At 40.8% G+C, this 18,039-nt stretch overlaps 1 protein-coding gene across 1 annotated transcript in view; it reads left to right on the forward strand.

Moving 5' to 3' along the window:
• Nucleotides 1-435: 435 nt before the first annotated feature.
• P3H2 (prolyl 3-hydroxylase 2) overlaps nt 436-18,039 on the forward strand; it is a 168,306-nt gene continuing 150,702 nt past the window's right edge. The window contains exon 1 of the mRNA XM_005545415.3: nt 436-1,072. Within this exon, the coding sequence (XP_005545472.3) occupies nt 602-1,072 (471 nt within the window). The 5' untranslated portion in view covers nt 436-601. The remainder of the gene's footprint in view (nt 1,073-18,039) is intronic.

Raw genomic sequence — 18,039 nt, forward strand, 5'->3', positions numbered from 1 at the left:
TTTAAGTTCCAGGATACATGTGCAGAATGTGCGGGGTTGTTGCATAGGTATCCATCGCATCTATGGTTTTATTCAGTCTGAAATGGCGTTCCAGGCTTCGTTAGAAGGTGAAGCACTCTGCAAACTGCGAGGCCATACACAGATTCCCTAATACGATGAAGGCCCTAACTTGCTAAGCTGGATTTTCTTTATTTCCCAAAAAGAAGGCTAATACTATCCAGTGTGCAACTAGAAGGGAACCCTCGTGTAAAGCGCCTCGCCCCGGCTGGCCTCAAGCGGCGCTAGCTCTCTGGCTGGCGCTGGAGTGTGCCGCCCCCGGCAGCCCCGCCGCTGCCGCAGGGAGCCTGGGAGAGCGGCTCTCGGAGGCTCAGGCAGCAGGAGGAGCGTGTGAGCTGTGGGCGTCCCTTTAAGAGCGGCTGGCCAGGCACGGCCTCCGCCTCTCCGTACGCGGAGCGCCGGCGGTCACCTGGGGCTCGCGGGGTAGCCAGATCGCGGCGGGGTCGGCGCGCTTCCCCGAGCGAAGGTGGGAGAGGGGACCCGGACGGGAGGTGCCCCGAAGCCCTCTTGAGCGTACCAGTCCCGCGCCTCTCGGAGGCGGAGGATGCGGGAGCGCATCTGGGCGCCGCTGCTGCTGCTGCTGCCGCTGCTACTGCCGCCGCCACTGTGGGCCGGCCCCCCGGACAGCCCACGCCGGGAGCTGGAGCTGGAGCCCGGGCCTCTGCAGCCTTTCGACCTTCTCTACGCCAGCGGCGCGGCCGCCTACTACAGCGGAGACTACCGGCAAGCGGTGCGCGACTTGGAAGCGGCGCTGCGCAGCCACCGGCGCCTGCGGGAAATCCGCACGCGCTGTGCCCGTCACTGCGCGGCGCGCCACCCGCTCGCGCCCCTCGGCGAGGGCCCCGGAGCCGAGCTGCCCCTTTTCCGCTCCTTGTTGGGGCGGGCGCGCTGTTACCGCAGCTGTGAGACCCAGCGCCTCGGGGGCCCCGCATCCCGCCACCGCGTCAGCGAGGATGTGCGCAGCGACTTCCAGCGCAGAGTGCCCTACAACTACCTGCAGCGGGCCTACATCAAGGTACCCACAGAGCGCTCCTCCACTCCAAAGACCCTGCGGCTCTCACATGCTCTCTTGAGCCCTCCCTGCTGCCCCCGTCATCTCTGTTCCATCTTTCAAATTGGGTGTCCTTAAATATGTGTCTCAGTTTGTCAATCCAGATATCTGGTGGCCCTGTCTCTGTACGCAACAATTGATTAACTTGGACAAGTCTTTTTCTCTCTTTCTCAGCGTCAACTTCTCTCTCAAAAAGAGGACTGTCCTGATAAGGTGAGGGTTAAAGTACGCATTCAGCACGAATTCAGGAGGCGTTGACAAAGCTGAATCTAGTACAAGTTATCTTCTCCCTGCTCCCTTCCCATTTCTCTTCTGTCTCCTCTCTCATCCTTCCTATACTGTAGTCTGCACCTTTTCTCTGAAGTTTAAAAGAATCTTCAAAATAGTGAAGTTGAAAGACCTGTTCCAAAACAAATTTCTCCCTCTTCTCCCCTTCACCTACAAAAAAGTAAAGATCAAAGGTTAAAGAGAAGGTATGCTTGGAGGAGGCCAAGCTGTTTGAGGCAGTCTCAGTCAAAGTATCCATCCTAAGTGTTGACTTTTTCTCCTTTGATAGAGGGCTTCCGTTTTCTGGTGGTAGGCGTTGGACTGGGTTACTGGGCATCAGTCCTCTCCTTCTAGTTTTATTTTTATATACCTATCTTACCTAAAGTTAGTGACAGGAGGTATAGTGTGCATACTGACATATTTTTCACATACGTAACTTTGAAGATCTCTCTGGATGCTTCAGCAGAGGGAATTTGAATGAGTTCTTCAGCCTGCACTGCCACTCACCCAATTTTGCTTCAAATTGACACTCTTAACCCCTCTTTCTGGTTTTCTATGTTAATATATCAAAGTCTCTTCTACAACTATTGGAAAAGTGGAAGCTTTGGGGTTGGTTGGTCATGCTAGCCAATGGACCAGGCTGCTTTGCTTTGCTTTGCTTTTCTGTTTTTGATGGAGTTTTGCTCTTGTCACCCAGGCTGGAGTGCAGTGGTGCAATCTTGGCTCACTGCAACCTCCGCCTCCCAGGCTCAAGCAATTCTCCTGCCTCAGCCTCCTGAGTAGCTGGGATTACAGGTGTGCACCACCATGCCCGGCTAATTTGTGTGTGTGTGTGTGTATTTTTAGTAGAGACGGGGTTTCCCCATGTTGGTCAGACTGGTCTCGAACTCCTGACCTCAGGTGATCCACCTATCTCGGCCTCCCATAGTGCTGGGATTACAGGCGTGAGCACAGCCGGACCAGGCTGCATATCTAAGGAGATGAAAGTACATACCATGTTCAAATATCCAAATGCCTTTTGCAGCTCATCCCACAAAATCTCTGCCCTCATATGTGGTAGGGGTCTCTCAGATTGGCAACTGTTGGTGGAGTGCATGAAATTTCAACTCAGTATAAATCTTAACCTCCTGTGTATTGTGGCTAAGGTGTTGGAGTTACTGGACTAGTATCTTGGGCAAGAAATGAGGAGAAAGCCTGAATCCTTTCCAGGACTTGTCTTCTACTTGCTTGTACCTCCTGATTGCTGAGACATATATGCAGCATAACTCTGATTTCTTCTAAGTGATTTACACAGTTTCTGGTGGTCTCACAGAAATCAGTCAACACCAGGCAGAGAGGGGTCCTTGAGTGTCTGACAGTGACGTTATCATAAGCTAGTTCCCAGAGAAGAACATGGGTGGTCCCTGTAGCTTGCTCCTCCCGGGAGTCTCCCATGTGAGGTTAGCAGTCCTGCTGTTAATTCTGTCACAAATTTTGGACATATTTTCCTTTCTCGTATGTGGAGAAAGAATACATATTCATGGTCAGTCCTATAAAAATAAATAACCATGAGGTAACTCTCAATATGTGGGTTTCCCTGGTCCTGGAATTCTGCTTGCTTCACTGCTAATGTTAGCATTTGTCAGTCATTTCCCCTCCCGTTCCCTGGTTGGAGGTCAAAGAAGGTGAAGCCATAGGTTTAACATACCTCAGATTTTTGTGGTGAATTGATTACAGGAACAAGTCACACTCTGTAAGTGAATTACTGGATGTTGTCCAATGAATTAATGAAGTTTAAGACGTTCTTTCAAAGGTGTGTGGCTTCATATGTTCATTTCAGTTCTACCAGCAATATTTCTGAGAGCAGAACAAGTCTTGCATCTTCTCCCTTACTTCTCTGGCAGTTTCTTGGATCTACATAATTGATAATCTCTTAGGAAGAAAACATTTTTATCCCTTTGGAAATTCATTTTTGAAAGTTGGAGTTTGTGAACATCTAAAAATGCATCACGGTTTTTCTCCCCCCCTGCACCCCCCTCCCCCAGCCCCCAAGAACTCCACAATTTTAGCCTTTTCTTAACTTCCTTGGAATTTCACTTATGAATATGCGCACACACCATCTTTTGAGACTGAAAAAAAAAAAAAAACTCTCTCAAATAATAAAAGAATATCCTTGAGCTCTGACAGGTCTGGATTCTAGGGCATTAATTCCCCGACGTTAGGATGAGGAACTCCCTGCATGTGACTGGATATGGTCATAGTGCCCTGTATTGCTGAATTGCTTTTGACATCAGTGATCAGTTTGCACTTTAAAGGATAACCCGGGACCAGATCAAATTCAGTGAGGGAGGACTGGAATGCTTCATAAAGCTAAGAAAGTACAATTATTCTCAGCTAAGAGATTTTCCAACTATAGAAGCTCTCAGGAGATGTTGCTTCTCCCCCAAATCCTGCTGAGTGGGCCTCTCATGAAAGCAGGTTATTCTTGCTGGTATGTTGGAGGGGAAGAAGGATGAAGAATCATGAAATCTGAGACCCAGAGTTCAATTTCTTGGTTCACAGATGAGGAAAGGTTCATTTCTGTTCTAAATGTTGAACAGAAAGGTAAAGAGGTTTGCTCAGTGTCATATATTTAGTGGCATACCAAATGATTTGTTGAAATGAGCACAGGGCTGGGAGTCAGGAGTCTGGATTCTTCCAAAACTGATTCCCATAGCTTTCCTGTGCCCACTGGCCTGTGGGTTCACATCAGGGCCCAGAGAATGCTGCATACCCCAGGGCTATCCTTATGCCAGATTTGGACAGCTCCAGGGATGAGTATGTCCTTGTCTTGCAGGGTAACAGATACTCACTGTATCTTTCATAAGCCTTGCTCTGTTGAATTTTCTCAAGGCCTGGCATGTTGGGAATTTGCCTAGACAGCTATGAGGCAGTAGTTTCACCTGGCTCCTAGCCATACTTTTTGTTTAAAGGCGGGGTGAGACTCTTCAAACTTTTGATTTTTATCATTTAAGATTGTTAGATATAACCCATGATTCATAACCTAAGATGTAAGATATAGCTTTTATCATTGCATTCTCTGCTTAGAAACCTTCAGTGACCTTCCTCTTGCTATCATATAAAGCTCAAACAGTTTAACATAGCATCCACAGCCTGGCTCCCTCTCAACCTTCCCAGCCCTATCTTCCCCAACTCTGCCACCCTCCAGCCAAAGGTAACAATGAGTGCTTTGTCTTATGCCTGACACTTCTGCATCTCTTGGCCTTGTTTAGTCTTTCTTGGGAGGTGTAGAGGCTTTAGAATAGGATAGATATGGGATTAATTTTTAGTGTTCCCAATCTCTATCTGTGTGACTGTCAGCAAATTACATCAGATTTTTCAGCTTTAGTTCTCCCATCTGCAAAATAGGGAAATAATGGGACCTACCTTCCTGTTTTAGGTTAAGTGTAAGAGATGAGTGATATAAAGCACCCAGAATGGGTCCTGATTCTCAGTAACCATTGGAGACATGTTTGTTCTTATTATTAGTTAAAATAATAGACCTTTCCTCCTCCTTTTCTACATGTTCAAATCATAACATCCTAAGGAACGCACCTATTTCTGTGAGTTCTTCCTTCACTCCATCTACAACTCCCAAAAGTACATCATTTCTCCCTTTTCTGAATTCCCACAGCAACAAATTTGTTCCTCTTCTGTCATTTTTCATTTTTAACCTCATTTTGGAAAAACTGATAATTTTGCTATTACTTATGTGAGCTTCTCGAAATCAAGAATTGTCTTAGTAATTCTTGCATCTCCTAAAGCAGAGGTTCCCAGATTTGGATGAATACTAAATGAGTAATTATTATTAATCATCAGGGGCATTAAAATGTGATTTAAAATTAGAGATAAAGGCTCAATAGGTCCGAGCTGGATCATCGGCAACCATCTTCCCTCCAAATACCTAAAGCGGGGGATGGTAGCAGTAAACGTTCAGTGTACGTTTGTTGAATGAATAATAACTTGGTTCCATGCATATGAAATGTTGTTGAGGAAGATTTCTGCACAGTGGCAGGAGGATTTCTCACTTTAGTAGTTTGGCTTCCTGGCTGGTCAGTTGGGAGAGAACGTCACAGGACTGTTGACTACCTGACTTCTCACTATTTTCTACTTACAAGTTCTGGCTAATGTTGCAAACTTTCACCCCCTTTCCCACAGCCCTTTTTCTTCTTTAGTTCTTATTACTTAAAACTGTACTTCAAAATACCCTTGACATATTGTACTTGTTTCATATACAACTCTGGAATTTAAACAAACATGAGGGATATTTTTCTTTCTTATCTGTGTCCTTTATAATCAGGAATGGTTTGACAGGGTCTGTTTTTTTTGTTTTTTTTTTTTTCCTCCCACTTTTCCCAGCCATTTAAGGAAAAAAAAAAAAATGAAAGAAAGAAAAGAAAAGAAAAAAAAAAAAACCTAGTGCTGTTTATTTATTCATTTTTCTACTCAAAGCAAGCTTACCCCTGCTTCTTTTGTTTCTGGATTGTTGCTTTGTTCCATTTGACCTTCGTTTTTCTTCTTAGGATTGAAAGGAAGGGGAAAAATACAGACACAATTACATTGGGCAATTCTGTTTTGGTCCTAGAGTCCTCTCTTGAAACCTCCTGTATCTTGATCATAATCTATTTGATTAGGATTCAAAGAAAGGGGAAAAATAAAGACACAATTACATTAGGCAATTCTGTTTTGGTTCTAGAGTCCTCTTGAAACTTCCTTTATCTGGACCATAATCTATTTGATTAGTGGTTCCTAGGGGAAAAAAAAGTAAACTCTAGGAACTTCCTGACTCTTACTCTGTTTCATCAATTGCTATCTCTTTCTAGAACGAATGCCTTAAAAAGAAATTGAAAACCCAGACAAGTGCACCATATAGATCTTATTAGTTTAGAATAAAAATGCTTTCCTGAATCTCGTATTTAAATTTTTTTTACCTATTTGTAGAATATGTATATTTTATCTGCAAATTATTTCAAATAGAAGGTTGATTCCATAGCTTCTTGAAATAGCTGTTATGAAATTTCTCTAATGGTTATTTCCTCAAAAGATGAAGCGTTTCTCCCCTCTCTTTAACAACTGAACACTTTTTTTGTGCTTAAATCGTCAAAATGTACAGGTCACTATCTTTATGTCTCACTCCTTAGGAAGAAAACCTGAGAGATTGTTGGTCTGGCTAGTTTTTAGGTCCTGTGCGCTAAGGAATTAGAATCACAATTGTTCCTCATAGGGATTGTCCCATATTTGAAAGCCTGGTCAGCTCCTTACCAGTCATCCATTGCCCTTACAAGTGATAGGTTCCACAGAGGCTTAAAATTTAATTAGATGAGGCCGGGCGCGGTGACTCACGCCTGTAATCCCAGTACATTGGGAGGCCGAGGCGGGCGGATCTTGAGGTCAGGAGATCGAGACCATCCTGGCTAACACGGTGAAACTCTGTCTCTACTAAAAATACAAAAAATTAGCCGGGCGTGGTGGCGGGCGCCTGTAGTCCCAGCTACTCGGGAGACTGAGGCAGGAGAATGGCGTGAACCCAGGAGGCGGAGCTTGCAGTGAGCCGAGACTGCGCCACTGCACTCCGGCCTGGGCGACAGAGTGAGACTCCATCTCAAAAAAAAAAAAAAAAAAAGTAATTAATTAAATGAGGGCAGCAACTGCTTGCAAATATTTTCCCATGGTTAATCAGCTTGGTTAATCAGGATTCCTTCCTAGCCTTTAACAAAGGAAATTAATAAACTGCTCTCTCCCTTTCTTCATAGACCTCGTCTCTTAGAGTCAAATGGATTCTGTTACTAATATCATCTGCTCTTTTATAAACTCCAAAGGGGTAACTGTGAAATTCTCTTGGAAATGCTTGATAAAATGTCAACTTCCTCATAGGTGAGACTTGATACATTTTGAAAGATGGATAGGTTCACCTAAAATGAAAACTTACTGGATTTGACATAATGACTGTTCTTTTGTATTGCTAAGGAATTAAGTAAACTGTGGATTTCTTAGAGTCACAGATTTTAGAGCTGGAAAAGACTCCAAAGGAACATCTTCAAGTCAAATAACCGCTTTGGGGCAGTGACGTAGAAGTGAGGGACGGAAGGATATCGATTTTGTTCAAGAAACGTAATCTAACAAGGGTGGAAGTGGTAGTTATTAAAATTATAAAAATGCTATAGCTTGAAAGGCCCTCAAGGATCATGAAAAAATCTATCCCTGTCACTTAACAGATGATGACACTGGCCTCGTAGATTCCACAACAAATCAAGAAGGGCCAGCAAATGGAGCTTGGTCCAGAATGTAGGTTTCTGACTTCCAGTCTCCTGCTCTTTCCAGCCTCTATGTAACAGTCATGGCTACCTCCTTGAGGGGTGGTCTGGTGACTCAGTGGTGCACTTGAGACCTGCAGTAAACCCATTGCCTTCAGAGACAAAGTGGACGTAAGTCACGTGTTCCTGGACTGCCCCCTCCACCCTGCACTTTCATTCACATGATACATAAGTTATTCAGCCAAGAGTCACAGTTGTCCGGTGGAAAACGTTGCATTTCTCGTTAGGAAAAATAATTTCTCCTGTCTTTTTTTTTTTTCCATTCATCTTTCTTCTATAATTCTTTTTCTGTATTTTTCTTCATCCCTCCTTTCCTGCTGTCTGATTTTCTAGCCGAGTATTTTCCGCCAGACCTTGTCATCATTTGCCAAATGGCCTACACATATCTTTAAAAAAAAATAATTTGGTGTCAGCCCTCTGAGTGGCATTCCTAGTGTTGTGTGTCTGTTTTGCTGGTTTTAGTACTGAAGAGGACTGCAGACTGTTGTTGAACGAAGCTACTTCTCTTGACCACACTCTTTTCTATTCTACTGTACTATATTGTTACCTCTAGTTATTTCCCGGTTTTTCCTTGGCCCTCCCCCTGCATTGTCCTCTTAGTGGTCTGCACAATGAAAGCACATCTGAAAAGAAGACAGCAGAGGAGAAAATGGGGAAAGAGAAAATGTTGGTAGACCTAAGCTCAGGTTTCCAGCTGTAATAAAATAAAAGTCATTGAGCCTCTTATTTAATCTGATAAACAGTCATAGGTATCTACTTTTTGATACTGTTTTTATGTCACTTACCCTCATGTGTGTTGTGCAAGACCTGGGTATGGGTTGGAGGAAGATGTTCCCCACCAACTCTCTATCTTTCTGCCACTGCCCCCCTGCCATAGTCATGAAACAAAAGTACTCCAACCATTTCATTTTATGGATGGGAAAATAAAGCTCAAAAGAGAATTGAGTTGATCAAAGTAAATGCAATCAAATGGAAGATCCAGGATTAGAATCCAGGAACCCAGACACCCTCCAACCCCTGTGACATTGCCATTGACCACTAGTTGTAAGATCCACACTAGAATAGGGTTCCTCCCATTATTGAGCTCACTTCTAATATAGAGGATTTCAAGTGGCCCATAATTATAACATGAGACCCATGGGGAGAATTGTCAACCATAATACAAGTTATAGGATTATTTTTATTGCACTCCCCATTATTCCATTAATGATCAAGTGACTTAACCCTAGGTACATTAACGATTTCAACAAGTTTCACTTTTCTCTCTCTGAGCATCTTCTATGAATTCCTGTGAATTGAAGTGGCTGGACCAGCTTAATTATTTAGGTTCCTTCAGGTCTGTGATTCTGACATTGGGGCTGTCAAGAATATTGTTTATGGCAAGAATTCGTGCATCAGGTAAATTAGATGCATGGGATTCTTTACAAAATTTTCTCTGTCTTTGAAAGTTCATAAGAAAGAAAGAGTCATATTTAAGTGAGTAATAGGAAGACCAGAAACTGGTTTCATGGAGGAAGTGATGTTTAAAATCTTTTATTCTAGAGGGGCCAATGCGAGTTTCTAGATTGGGGTTTTGGATACACAGATGAAAGCTACAGTGTCATTTCTATATAAAGTATATTAAAATAGAGCCCCTCTGATGGATTTTTTTTAAAGGCATTCTTTCTCTCCACCCTTTACCACCCTATCTTTCTGCAGCTGCACCCTGCCACATTAATGGAACATTAGTATTCCAGGCATCCATTTTACAGATGGAAAATAAAGGCCAAAAGAGAACTGAGTGGCCCAAATTTTACAGCACCGTAAGAGAAGGACCAGGATTAGAATCCAAGAATGCTGACTTCCATTTCTGTGAAATTGCCATTGACCACTATTTGTAAGATCCACTGTGAAAACACAAGCTTAACGAAGTTAAAACGAAACACACAGCGTGCCACTTGCATTATTTGCTACATGAAAGAGACCCTGAAATAAAAGCCACAATCTTCTTATGCAGTGTTATTTCTTGCACTCTGTTCTGCCTACTTCTGGGAAAAACTCAGAAACAAGAACGTGAGTCAATGCTGTCTCCCAGTTAGCTTAATGAAAATGAATGAGGCAAAGGATCTTCTTTGGAAGGGAAGTAGAGGGATAGGAGCCAGAAAGGGGGAGATCCAAAACGTCAGAATTTCTAGAAGTGCAGAGCTATCAGAATGATCCTGCTGGAATTCATTATCTACAAATATTAGATTCCGTTTTTGTGCACATAGCAGAAAACTTCTGGGAATTGCAGTTTAATTGTACTGGGACCCTGGAAAGGAATGTATAAAAGCAAAATGTGTAATAAAATAAATGAATACAAAACAAAGAAACTGTTAACAAATCTGGAAGCACAGGAAATTTGAGCCAATTTTGACATATTCTTCTTGCCTGAATGCCAAATTTGTAAGTCTGCCAAAATCAATAGATTTGCATAGAGAAACTGACACACAATTAAGACCCCAGGCACAGAGAATTACCTTAAAACCAGATTTGGCTATTTTTTAAAAAATGAGCTCAAATTATGGTATCAAAGACTAATCCAGTAGACCATACAAATTATTTCTCCACTGAAGCATATGCTACTTTAAAATAATATTTTTATTTGAAATCCAGGATCAACATCAGCATTTGATTCTAATACATGCTATTTATAAATGCCACCAGGGACAGAGACTTTCACAGTCAATCAATCATTGTTTCTATAGGAATACCAAGGGCTCAGTTAAACAGTGGGGTTTACAGGTTTTCAGGTCAATAAGCATTTCAGTCTGGGTTTCTCAACCTGGGCTGATTGATATTCTGCGATGAATAATTCTTTGTTGTGTCAAGCTGTCCTGTGCATTTTAGGATGGCCAGCAACATTCTTGGCCTTTACATGTTATATCAGTAGTAACACATTCCACCCCTCTCCAAGCTGTGATAACAAAAAATGTCTCCATATATTGCAAAATGCACTTGGAGGTCAAAATCACCCTAGATAGAAAAACACTGATTTTAACATTTAGCCATATTTAAGATGACTGGCCCAGGTGTGGTGGTTCATGCCTGTAATCCCAGCACTTTGGGAGGCTGAGGAGGGTGGATCACCTGAAGTCAGGAGACCGGGACCGACCTGGCCAACATGGTGAAACCCCGACTCTACTAAAAATACAAAAATTAGCCAAGTGTGGTGGTATGCCTGTAATCCCAGCTACTCTTGCTTGAACCTGGGAGGCAGAGGCTGCAGTGAGCCGAGATCATGCCACTGCATTCCAGCCTAGGCAATAGAGCGAGACCCTGCCTCAAAAAAAAAAAAAAAAAAAAAAAAAAAAAAAAAAAAAAAACAAAAGACTGGGCATCAAGGTTAGAGAGTTAGATAAGGACAATTTATACTGGATGATACTAGATGACAGTTTGCCCACTGATGAATTATAATGTTTATTTCAAAAGTTTGGCTGCAGCTAGATAACTTTTAGAGGAGAAATCTATTGGAAATAGAACTTCTGTCTTCAAGATGCAAAGCGCTGGGCTCATATCCCGTATCTAGTTCTCCGTAGCTGCAGTAGCTCCGCTTATAGAAAAGATCAGATAGCTTTCTCTACTTATTGTCCTAACATGATGAGACAGGTTGCTTTAACAGTACAAACTAACACATCTTAGTTTTGACTTTCAAACTCCAGAATGACTATATTTCTTATTCAACTTGTAAAGTTCCCAAACCCAATTATTTATAAATAATCCACTGCAACCTGTAAGTTTTCTTTGGGTTAGCTCTGTGTCACATATATTCTTAGGAAGCAACTTGTCACAAAACAAAAATGCCAACTCACAGAAGACTGCGAAGTGGGGGAAATAAGAGGAGGTCAGGTGAAAGAAAAAAATATTAGAGAGAAAAAGAGAGAGGGAGGGAAGGAGGGAGCCAAAGAGTGATACAGAAAGAGAGGAAGAAGGATGAAGAGATAATGAACAAAATGAAGCAAAGGAACGCCAAGAGCAATCAGATTGAAGTCCAAAGGTTTCAGGCATGAAAAGAGTCTCACTAAAGAAAACTAGGATGTTTCCCACTCTAATATCTGCCTCTGTTGTAAAATTAATAGTTGGGGAACAGATGTTTGTCTTTCTTCCACTCTCTATTGCTGTAAGGCCATATTCTGTTGAGACACTTCTGCCTTGCTGAAGTGCAGAACAGCAGAGTTAATCAGCTTCTTCAGGAAAGAGAAGGAAGTAGGCCGGGCGCTGTGGCTCAGGCCTGTAATCCCAGCACTTTGGGAGGCCGAGACGGGCGGATCACGAGGTCAGGAGATCGAGACCCTCCTGGCTAACATGGTGAAACCCCGTCTCTACTAAAAATACAAAAAAAAAAAAAATTAGCTGGCCGTGGTGGCGGACGCCTGTAGTCCCAGCTACATGGGAGACTGAGGCAGGAGAATGGTGTGAACCCAGGAGGCAGAGCTTGCAGTGAGCCGAGATCACACCACTGCACTCCAGCCTGGGTGACAGAGTGAGACTCTGTCTCAAAAAAAAAAAAAGAAGGAAATAATTCCTCCGGCTAGAGATTCCACATGCACAACACTGAATGTTTACCAAATGATATAATTCTCCTCTAAAAAAACAAAAACAAACGAAAGAGAAAGATCCCAAATAAAGAATGCTAGCTATTAGTTTTCATTAAGTTGAACTCTTTTCTCTATCAGCAGTTAAAAAAAGTACTGAGGCCTTTTAGATGTAACCTTCTTTTTTAAGGCCCTGGAGATATGAAGATGAGTAAGACACTCCTCCTATCTCCAAGTAAGTCACAGTCCACTGAAAAAAACAAATGTGTATATAGCTATAATATTGATTAACGTAATAAACAGAAGCACTCCTATGTGATTATGTAGTGTCAATTCAGAGATGTTTTGTATCAAAACAGTGAAATTAAATATGGGAAAGAAAAATTAAAGATTTACAGGCTGGGCATAGTGACTCACACCAGTAATCTCAGTGCTTTGGGAGGCTGAGGTGGGAGGATCACTTGAGCCCAGGAGTTTGAGGCTGCAGTGAGCCATGATTGCACCACTGCACTCTAGCCAGGGTAACAGAGCAAGACCCTGTCTCAAAAAAGAAAAAGAAAATTATAGTGTGCGAAACCTGCCATTTAAAAAATAAATACTGGTAATTTTTAGGCTGGGCTCAATGCCTCATGCCTGTAATCCCAACACTTTGGGAGGTAGAAGCGGGAAGATTGATTGAGTAAAGGAGTTCAAGACCAACCCCGTCTCCAAAAAAAATAAATAAGTAAAAATAAAATACTGGTAATTTTTAATACTTAGATAGAAAACGGGATAAAAAACAAAAAATACTATTGGAGACAGAGACAGTGAAAAATTTGGAGAATTAATTTAATCAAGTGCAGGCAGTTTTAAGAATAAATTTGACTAATCATAGCTTGTAAAAGAATCTGTACTATTCTGAGGCTTGAAAGAAATGTATGTATAGTAAGGTATGAAACAATGCCTTTTAGGGAATTTTACTAATAGTTATAAAATCTATTACCTCAAAGCTAAATGTAAGTGAATTGTAGCTTTAAAGATTTTTTAAGTTTGATAAGGGAAATGTCATTTTGCCATTTCAGGTTCCTTTGAAATTCTAGGTGAAGCTCCACCTTCCCTTTTACAGTTCTCCAGATTGTTCACCCTCTTTGTGTCTCAATTTCTATCTCGGTGAAAAGATAAATAATAAAAATTACCCAACTCATAGGGTTGATGAAAGGACAAAAGGAGGAAATATCTGTGAAAGTCATTTATGAGGGATAGGATACATAAAATTAGGAGTGAGAAAATGGAGAAATTAAAATCTCTACTCATAGACTGGATTATTCAAACAAAAATGCTATGAAAGCACAACAAGAAGAAAATCTTCTATTGCTTCACACAGCTGAAACACAGGTCAAAGAATCTTCCTACTTTATCAAAATAACTTGGCGAATTATTTTTTACCTCAATAGGTATAAATGTCTGTCTATCTATCTATCTATCTATCTATCTATCTATCTATCTATCTATCATCTATCATCTAAATATATTTCAATAAAGTCATCAAACTAATAACGAAAAATGGTTTGTGTATGTACAGAAAGAATCAGACTAAATATTCATATAGAAAAAATTGTTAGCCTTTGAAGACCATATTATATTATCTTCTTGATGCACTTTGTTTACAAACAGATTATAAAGAAACCTGAAATGGCAAAATGATATTTCCTTTAACAGACTTAAAAAGTCACTGAAATCAAACACTTGATCTTAGTTTTGAAGGCAGTTATTTTTTATGACTATAGTTATTAGTGATAACGGATATTATTGACTATTACTATGTACCTGGCATTATGCTAAAAGCTTTCTGTAAATTTTCTCATCAAATTCTTTCAACAATCGTAAGATACAAACTCTAGTATATTCTTCACTTTTCAATAGGGATACTGAAGCCCGAAAGATTAAATAATGTGTCTGAGATTATACTGCTAGCAACAGAATCAGAATCTGAATCCAGATTTTTCTGATCACAAATCCTGAGTTGTCATCCACTTCCCATAGCTTGAGTTTTGACATCAAACAGATACATAGTCAAAAAAAGTTCTGACTTATATCAGTTGTCTGAGACTGTATGAAACTTGTCTACATGAATCAGAATTTTCTATCAGGAAAATGGCGATAATCACACCTATTTTACAAGGTACTTGTGAGAAGTTTAAAAAAAAAAAAAAAAAAAAGGTTGTTCCTTGCCTCATAGCTTCTAGGCAGGTGGTGAATTTCTAAGAGAAGATGAAGGGCAAAAGAATATTGAGGCAAATATATCATGATATGTGGAGAAACTGATTACATCTATAACAGGTACACAACACTAAGGGACACGTAAAACGGGCACTTGACCCATTCAGTCTCAGTAACTGGCTTCACGTTCAACACTCTGTGCATTGTAGCACAGACTTACCAGCCTCTTCACCATCAAGATAAAACAAAAATCGTCCTCTTAATGGAAATTCGAGGCTGTGTGTTTGCTATGTTAAGAAATGTTCTTTTCTTTCTTCCCCACTAAATTCTCCCATTCTCTGATTTCAGTTTCCTTGAGATTGTGTCCTCTTCTTTGTATTTTTTTTTTTAAATGGACTCTGTTCAAACACATTCCACATCTTCTCTGTTTCATATTAATAGATAAAATCTCTTCCCACAGACACATCTTGGGAATTTTAAACCTCTTTAAGCCTCCTTCCTACCCTGATTTCTTGTACCCATGGGAGATGACTTAAGTTTGAGAATAAACAAACATTTCTTCATCATAGACACCGAAATGAAACTGCTTTTTGTTTAGCAGTCAGGTAAATGGGAGAGCAGCTCACAAAAAGAAGTAGAGGGTTACTAGTCTAGAAATCAAGCAATTTAGGCTCTTCACCCAGTTGTGTCATAAATAGCTTTCTCTAGTCCTTGGGGTTTGCATTTGGACTAGGGCAGCATTGGGCCAGTTGCTTAATAAGAGCTCTTCTGCATCTGCCAGCGTGAGATGCTAAAATGCTTTAGTGGACTGGTACAGCAAGCCAACAGTCTACCTGTGGAAACAGAACATTGATGACATTATAAAATAATGGAATATAAAATGCAATGGACATAAAATAGTTTAAAAGGTTACAGGAAAGGAATGACTTCCAGTGTATCTAATGCTGGTCCTCAACTTGGGGCAGTGAATCACTTTAAAGTAAAGCTTGAAAAGGAGTTACACAATGGTACTTTAAGAGGACAGAATAAATTAGGCCATGTTCAAGAAAGACAAAGAAGATAGATAAAAGACTCAAACCATATATGAGAAACAGCTGATATAGAGGATGAGTAAGCTAATGAAGAAAAGACAAGCAACAAGAAAAAAAATCTCCTTTTGGAGGTTCAAAAAAGATTATCATTTGAGGTGATTATTCCTGATCTTTATGGCACTGAAGAATGGAAGTGTTAGGACCAAGTAACAGAAATTACGGAAAACAAGATCTTGGCTCAAATATGAAAGAGTTTCCTAACACTAAAAGCTATTCTGAGATCTAATAGGAAGTCCTAGAAGGTGTTCAAACATGAGTCAAACAAACACCTAATGTAGAGGTTGTATTTAAGGTGCAAGCACCAGAGTGATGTTGAAAATAGTGAGATTGAAAATATTTTCCAATCCAAAGTCTGTAAGACTCCATGATTTTGTGAAGTGAAACTTTGTCTTGTACCCACAGAAGGGATCATTGAAGTCTTTTTCATTGAAAAAGTCGTACAGTTTTCTATCTTGCTTTTGAATTCAAGTTAATGTATTTTAGGCCATGGTTACCAGCCTACTCCCTATAAATAATTACATAATGCAAAAAAGAAAAGAGGAAAAAACAGTACCAAGGCCCTAAAACGCACATGCCAGAACACGCGTGCATGCAATATTTAGCAGCAATAATATCCACATGCGTGATTGACATCAGTCCTCTGATTTTTGACTCATGTCTCCATGAGATGACATCTGAGATGGATTTAGTTGTGGTTACACAGTACCGCTGGGGGTTTTAAGTTAAATTTATTGCAACTGATCGGGACATCCATGCTTAGGAATTGAAAGTAGATATGCTTCTCTGAGCAAATATATCGTGATATACTAAGTAAAAGCAAGTTCATTTATAGAGGCTTTGCAATCCTATTCTGATTTGCTGTCCAGAGGCCAATCTTTAAACCTGGTGATGTACTACACTGTAGTTCATTTCTCAAACTTTTATACTGTTAAAGAAATTTAAAGGGTATTAAAATATTAAATGTTTTAAGATAATATTTAAAGAATCCCTTTATCCAGCTCCCTCCTCTTTGAAGTTCTTCCCTCACTCTCTAGTTGGGAGAGGAGGAGTGCCCTGGTACCACCACTGGAGTGGAGGGGAATGGGTGGAAGTCCATGCTGTCTCTTGGACCAGCTGACATAAAGGTGAATTGAGCCATGGTTTTTGCCCCATGCTGTTTGGCTGGAGTAGAATAGATATTATTATAAATATTTCTGTTCTGCTATGCCTAATCCTTTGACTAGAGAGAGCATGGTTTCTAAACAATCTTTGAATGATGATGATGATGAATATAATTTGGAATGGATATGATTTCAGATCTCTAGCAGAGTTTTGTTACCAATACTTTACCACAAAAAGCTACTGGAGGCGGGGCACAGTGGCTCACCCCTGCAATCCCAGCACTTTGGGAAGCTGAGGCTGGCGGATCACTTGAGGTCACGAGTTCAAGACCAGCCTGGCCAGCACAGTGAAACCCTGTCTCTACTAAAAATGCAAAAATTAGCCAGACGTCGTGGTGGGCACCTGTAATCCCAGCTAGCTGGGAGGCTGAGGCACGAGAATCAGTTGAACCTGGGAGGCGGACGTTGCAGTGAGCCGAGATTGCACCACTGCACCCCAACCTTGGTGACAGAGTAAGACTTCATCTATAAAAAGAATAAAAGGCTACTGAAAAACCTTTCTAATGTTGAGTAAAAATCTCTAAGTCAACTTTGTCACCACCACTAAATCAACCGTGAGTAGGTGAACTGGATTGTGCTATAGTTCATGTCAAGTTGTTAAGGGTTCTTTCCTACCTCTGCCTTAGAAGTACGGAGAAGTCCCAGAGCTCTTTCAGCCTTGCCAGCAGCCTGCCCTTTCCCTTGTTTATGTGTCCGTAGATGAGGCTCCTCTAGGACACTGTGATTTAACTCTTCGTAAATAAATACAGATTCGATTGTCCTGGTCCACTTTCCCAATAGGATAGTTAGCAAAGGTTTCCCTAATGTGTTATTTATGGAAAATCAATTTACTCAGAGTTTGGAATAGGAAAAAAAGTTTCTAAGTGATGATTTTTTTCCTGTAACCCGTTGTTTCAGATTAAGTGTGATAGTCTTATGATCAATACCTCCTAAATTCCAGATCATTATGTGTGAATCTTTGACCTAAACATTTACATATGGCTGATAGTACTATCTGAGTCTTGGACGTGATGGAAACTCATTCTTGTTGAATTTGAATTGTCAGTTCTCCTAGGACATAGGTTTGCCCATATGCTTTTACACATAGCTATTTCGAAAACTAGCACACCTCAGAAATATTGCAGGTTTGGTTCCAGACCATTGCAATAAAGCAAGCCTCACAATTTTTATTTTTTGGTTTCCCAGTGCACATAAAATTTGTGTTGACATTATAATTTAGTCTATTAAGTATGCAATAATATTATGTCTAAAAAACAATGTACATACCTTAATTTTAAAAAATACTTTATTGCTAAAAATTATCTGAGCCTTCAGCAAGATACAGTCTTT

Source organism: Macaca fascicularis, chromosome 2, assembly GCF_037993035.2.
Source record: "Macaca fascicularis isolate 582-1 chromosome 2, T2T-MFA8v1.1".
Classification (NCBI taxonomy): Eukaryota; Metazoa; Chordata; class Mammalia; order Primates; family Cercopithecidae; genus Macaca; species Macaca fascicularis.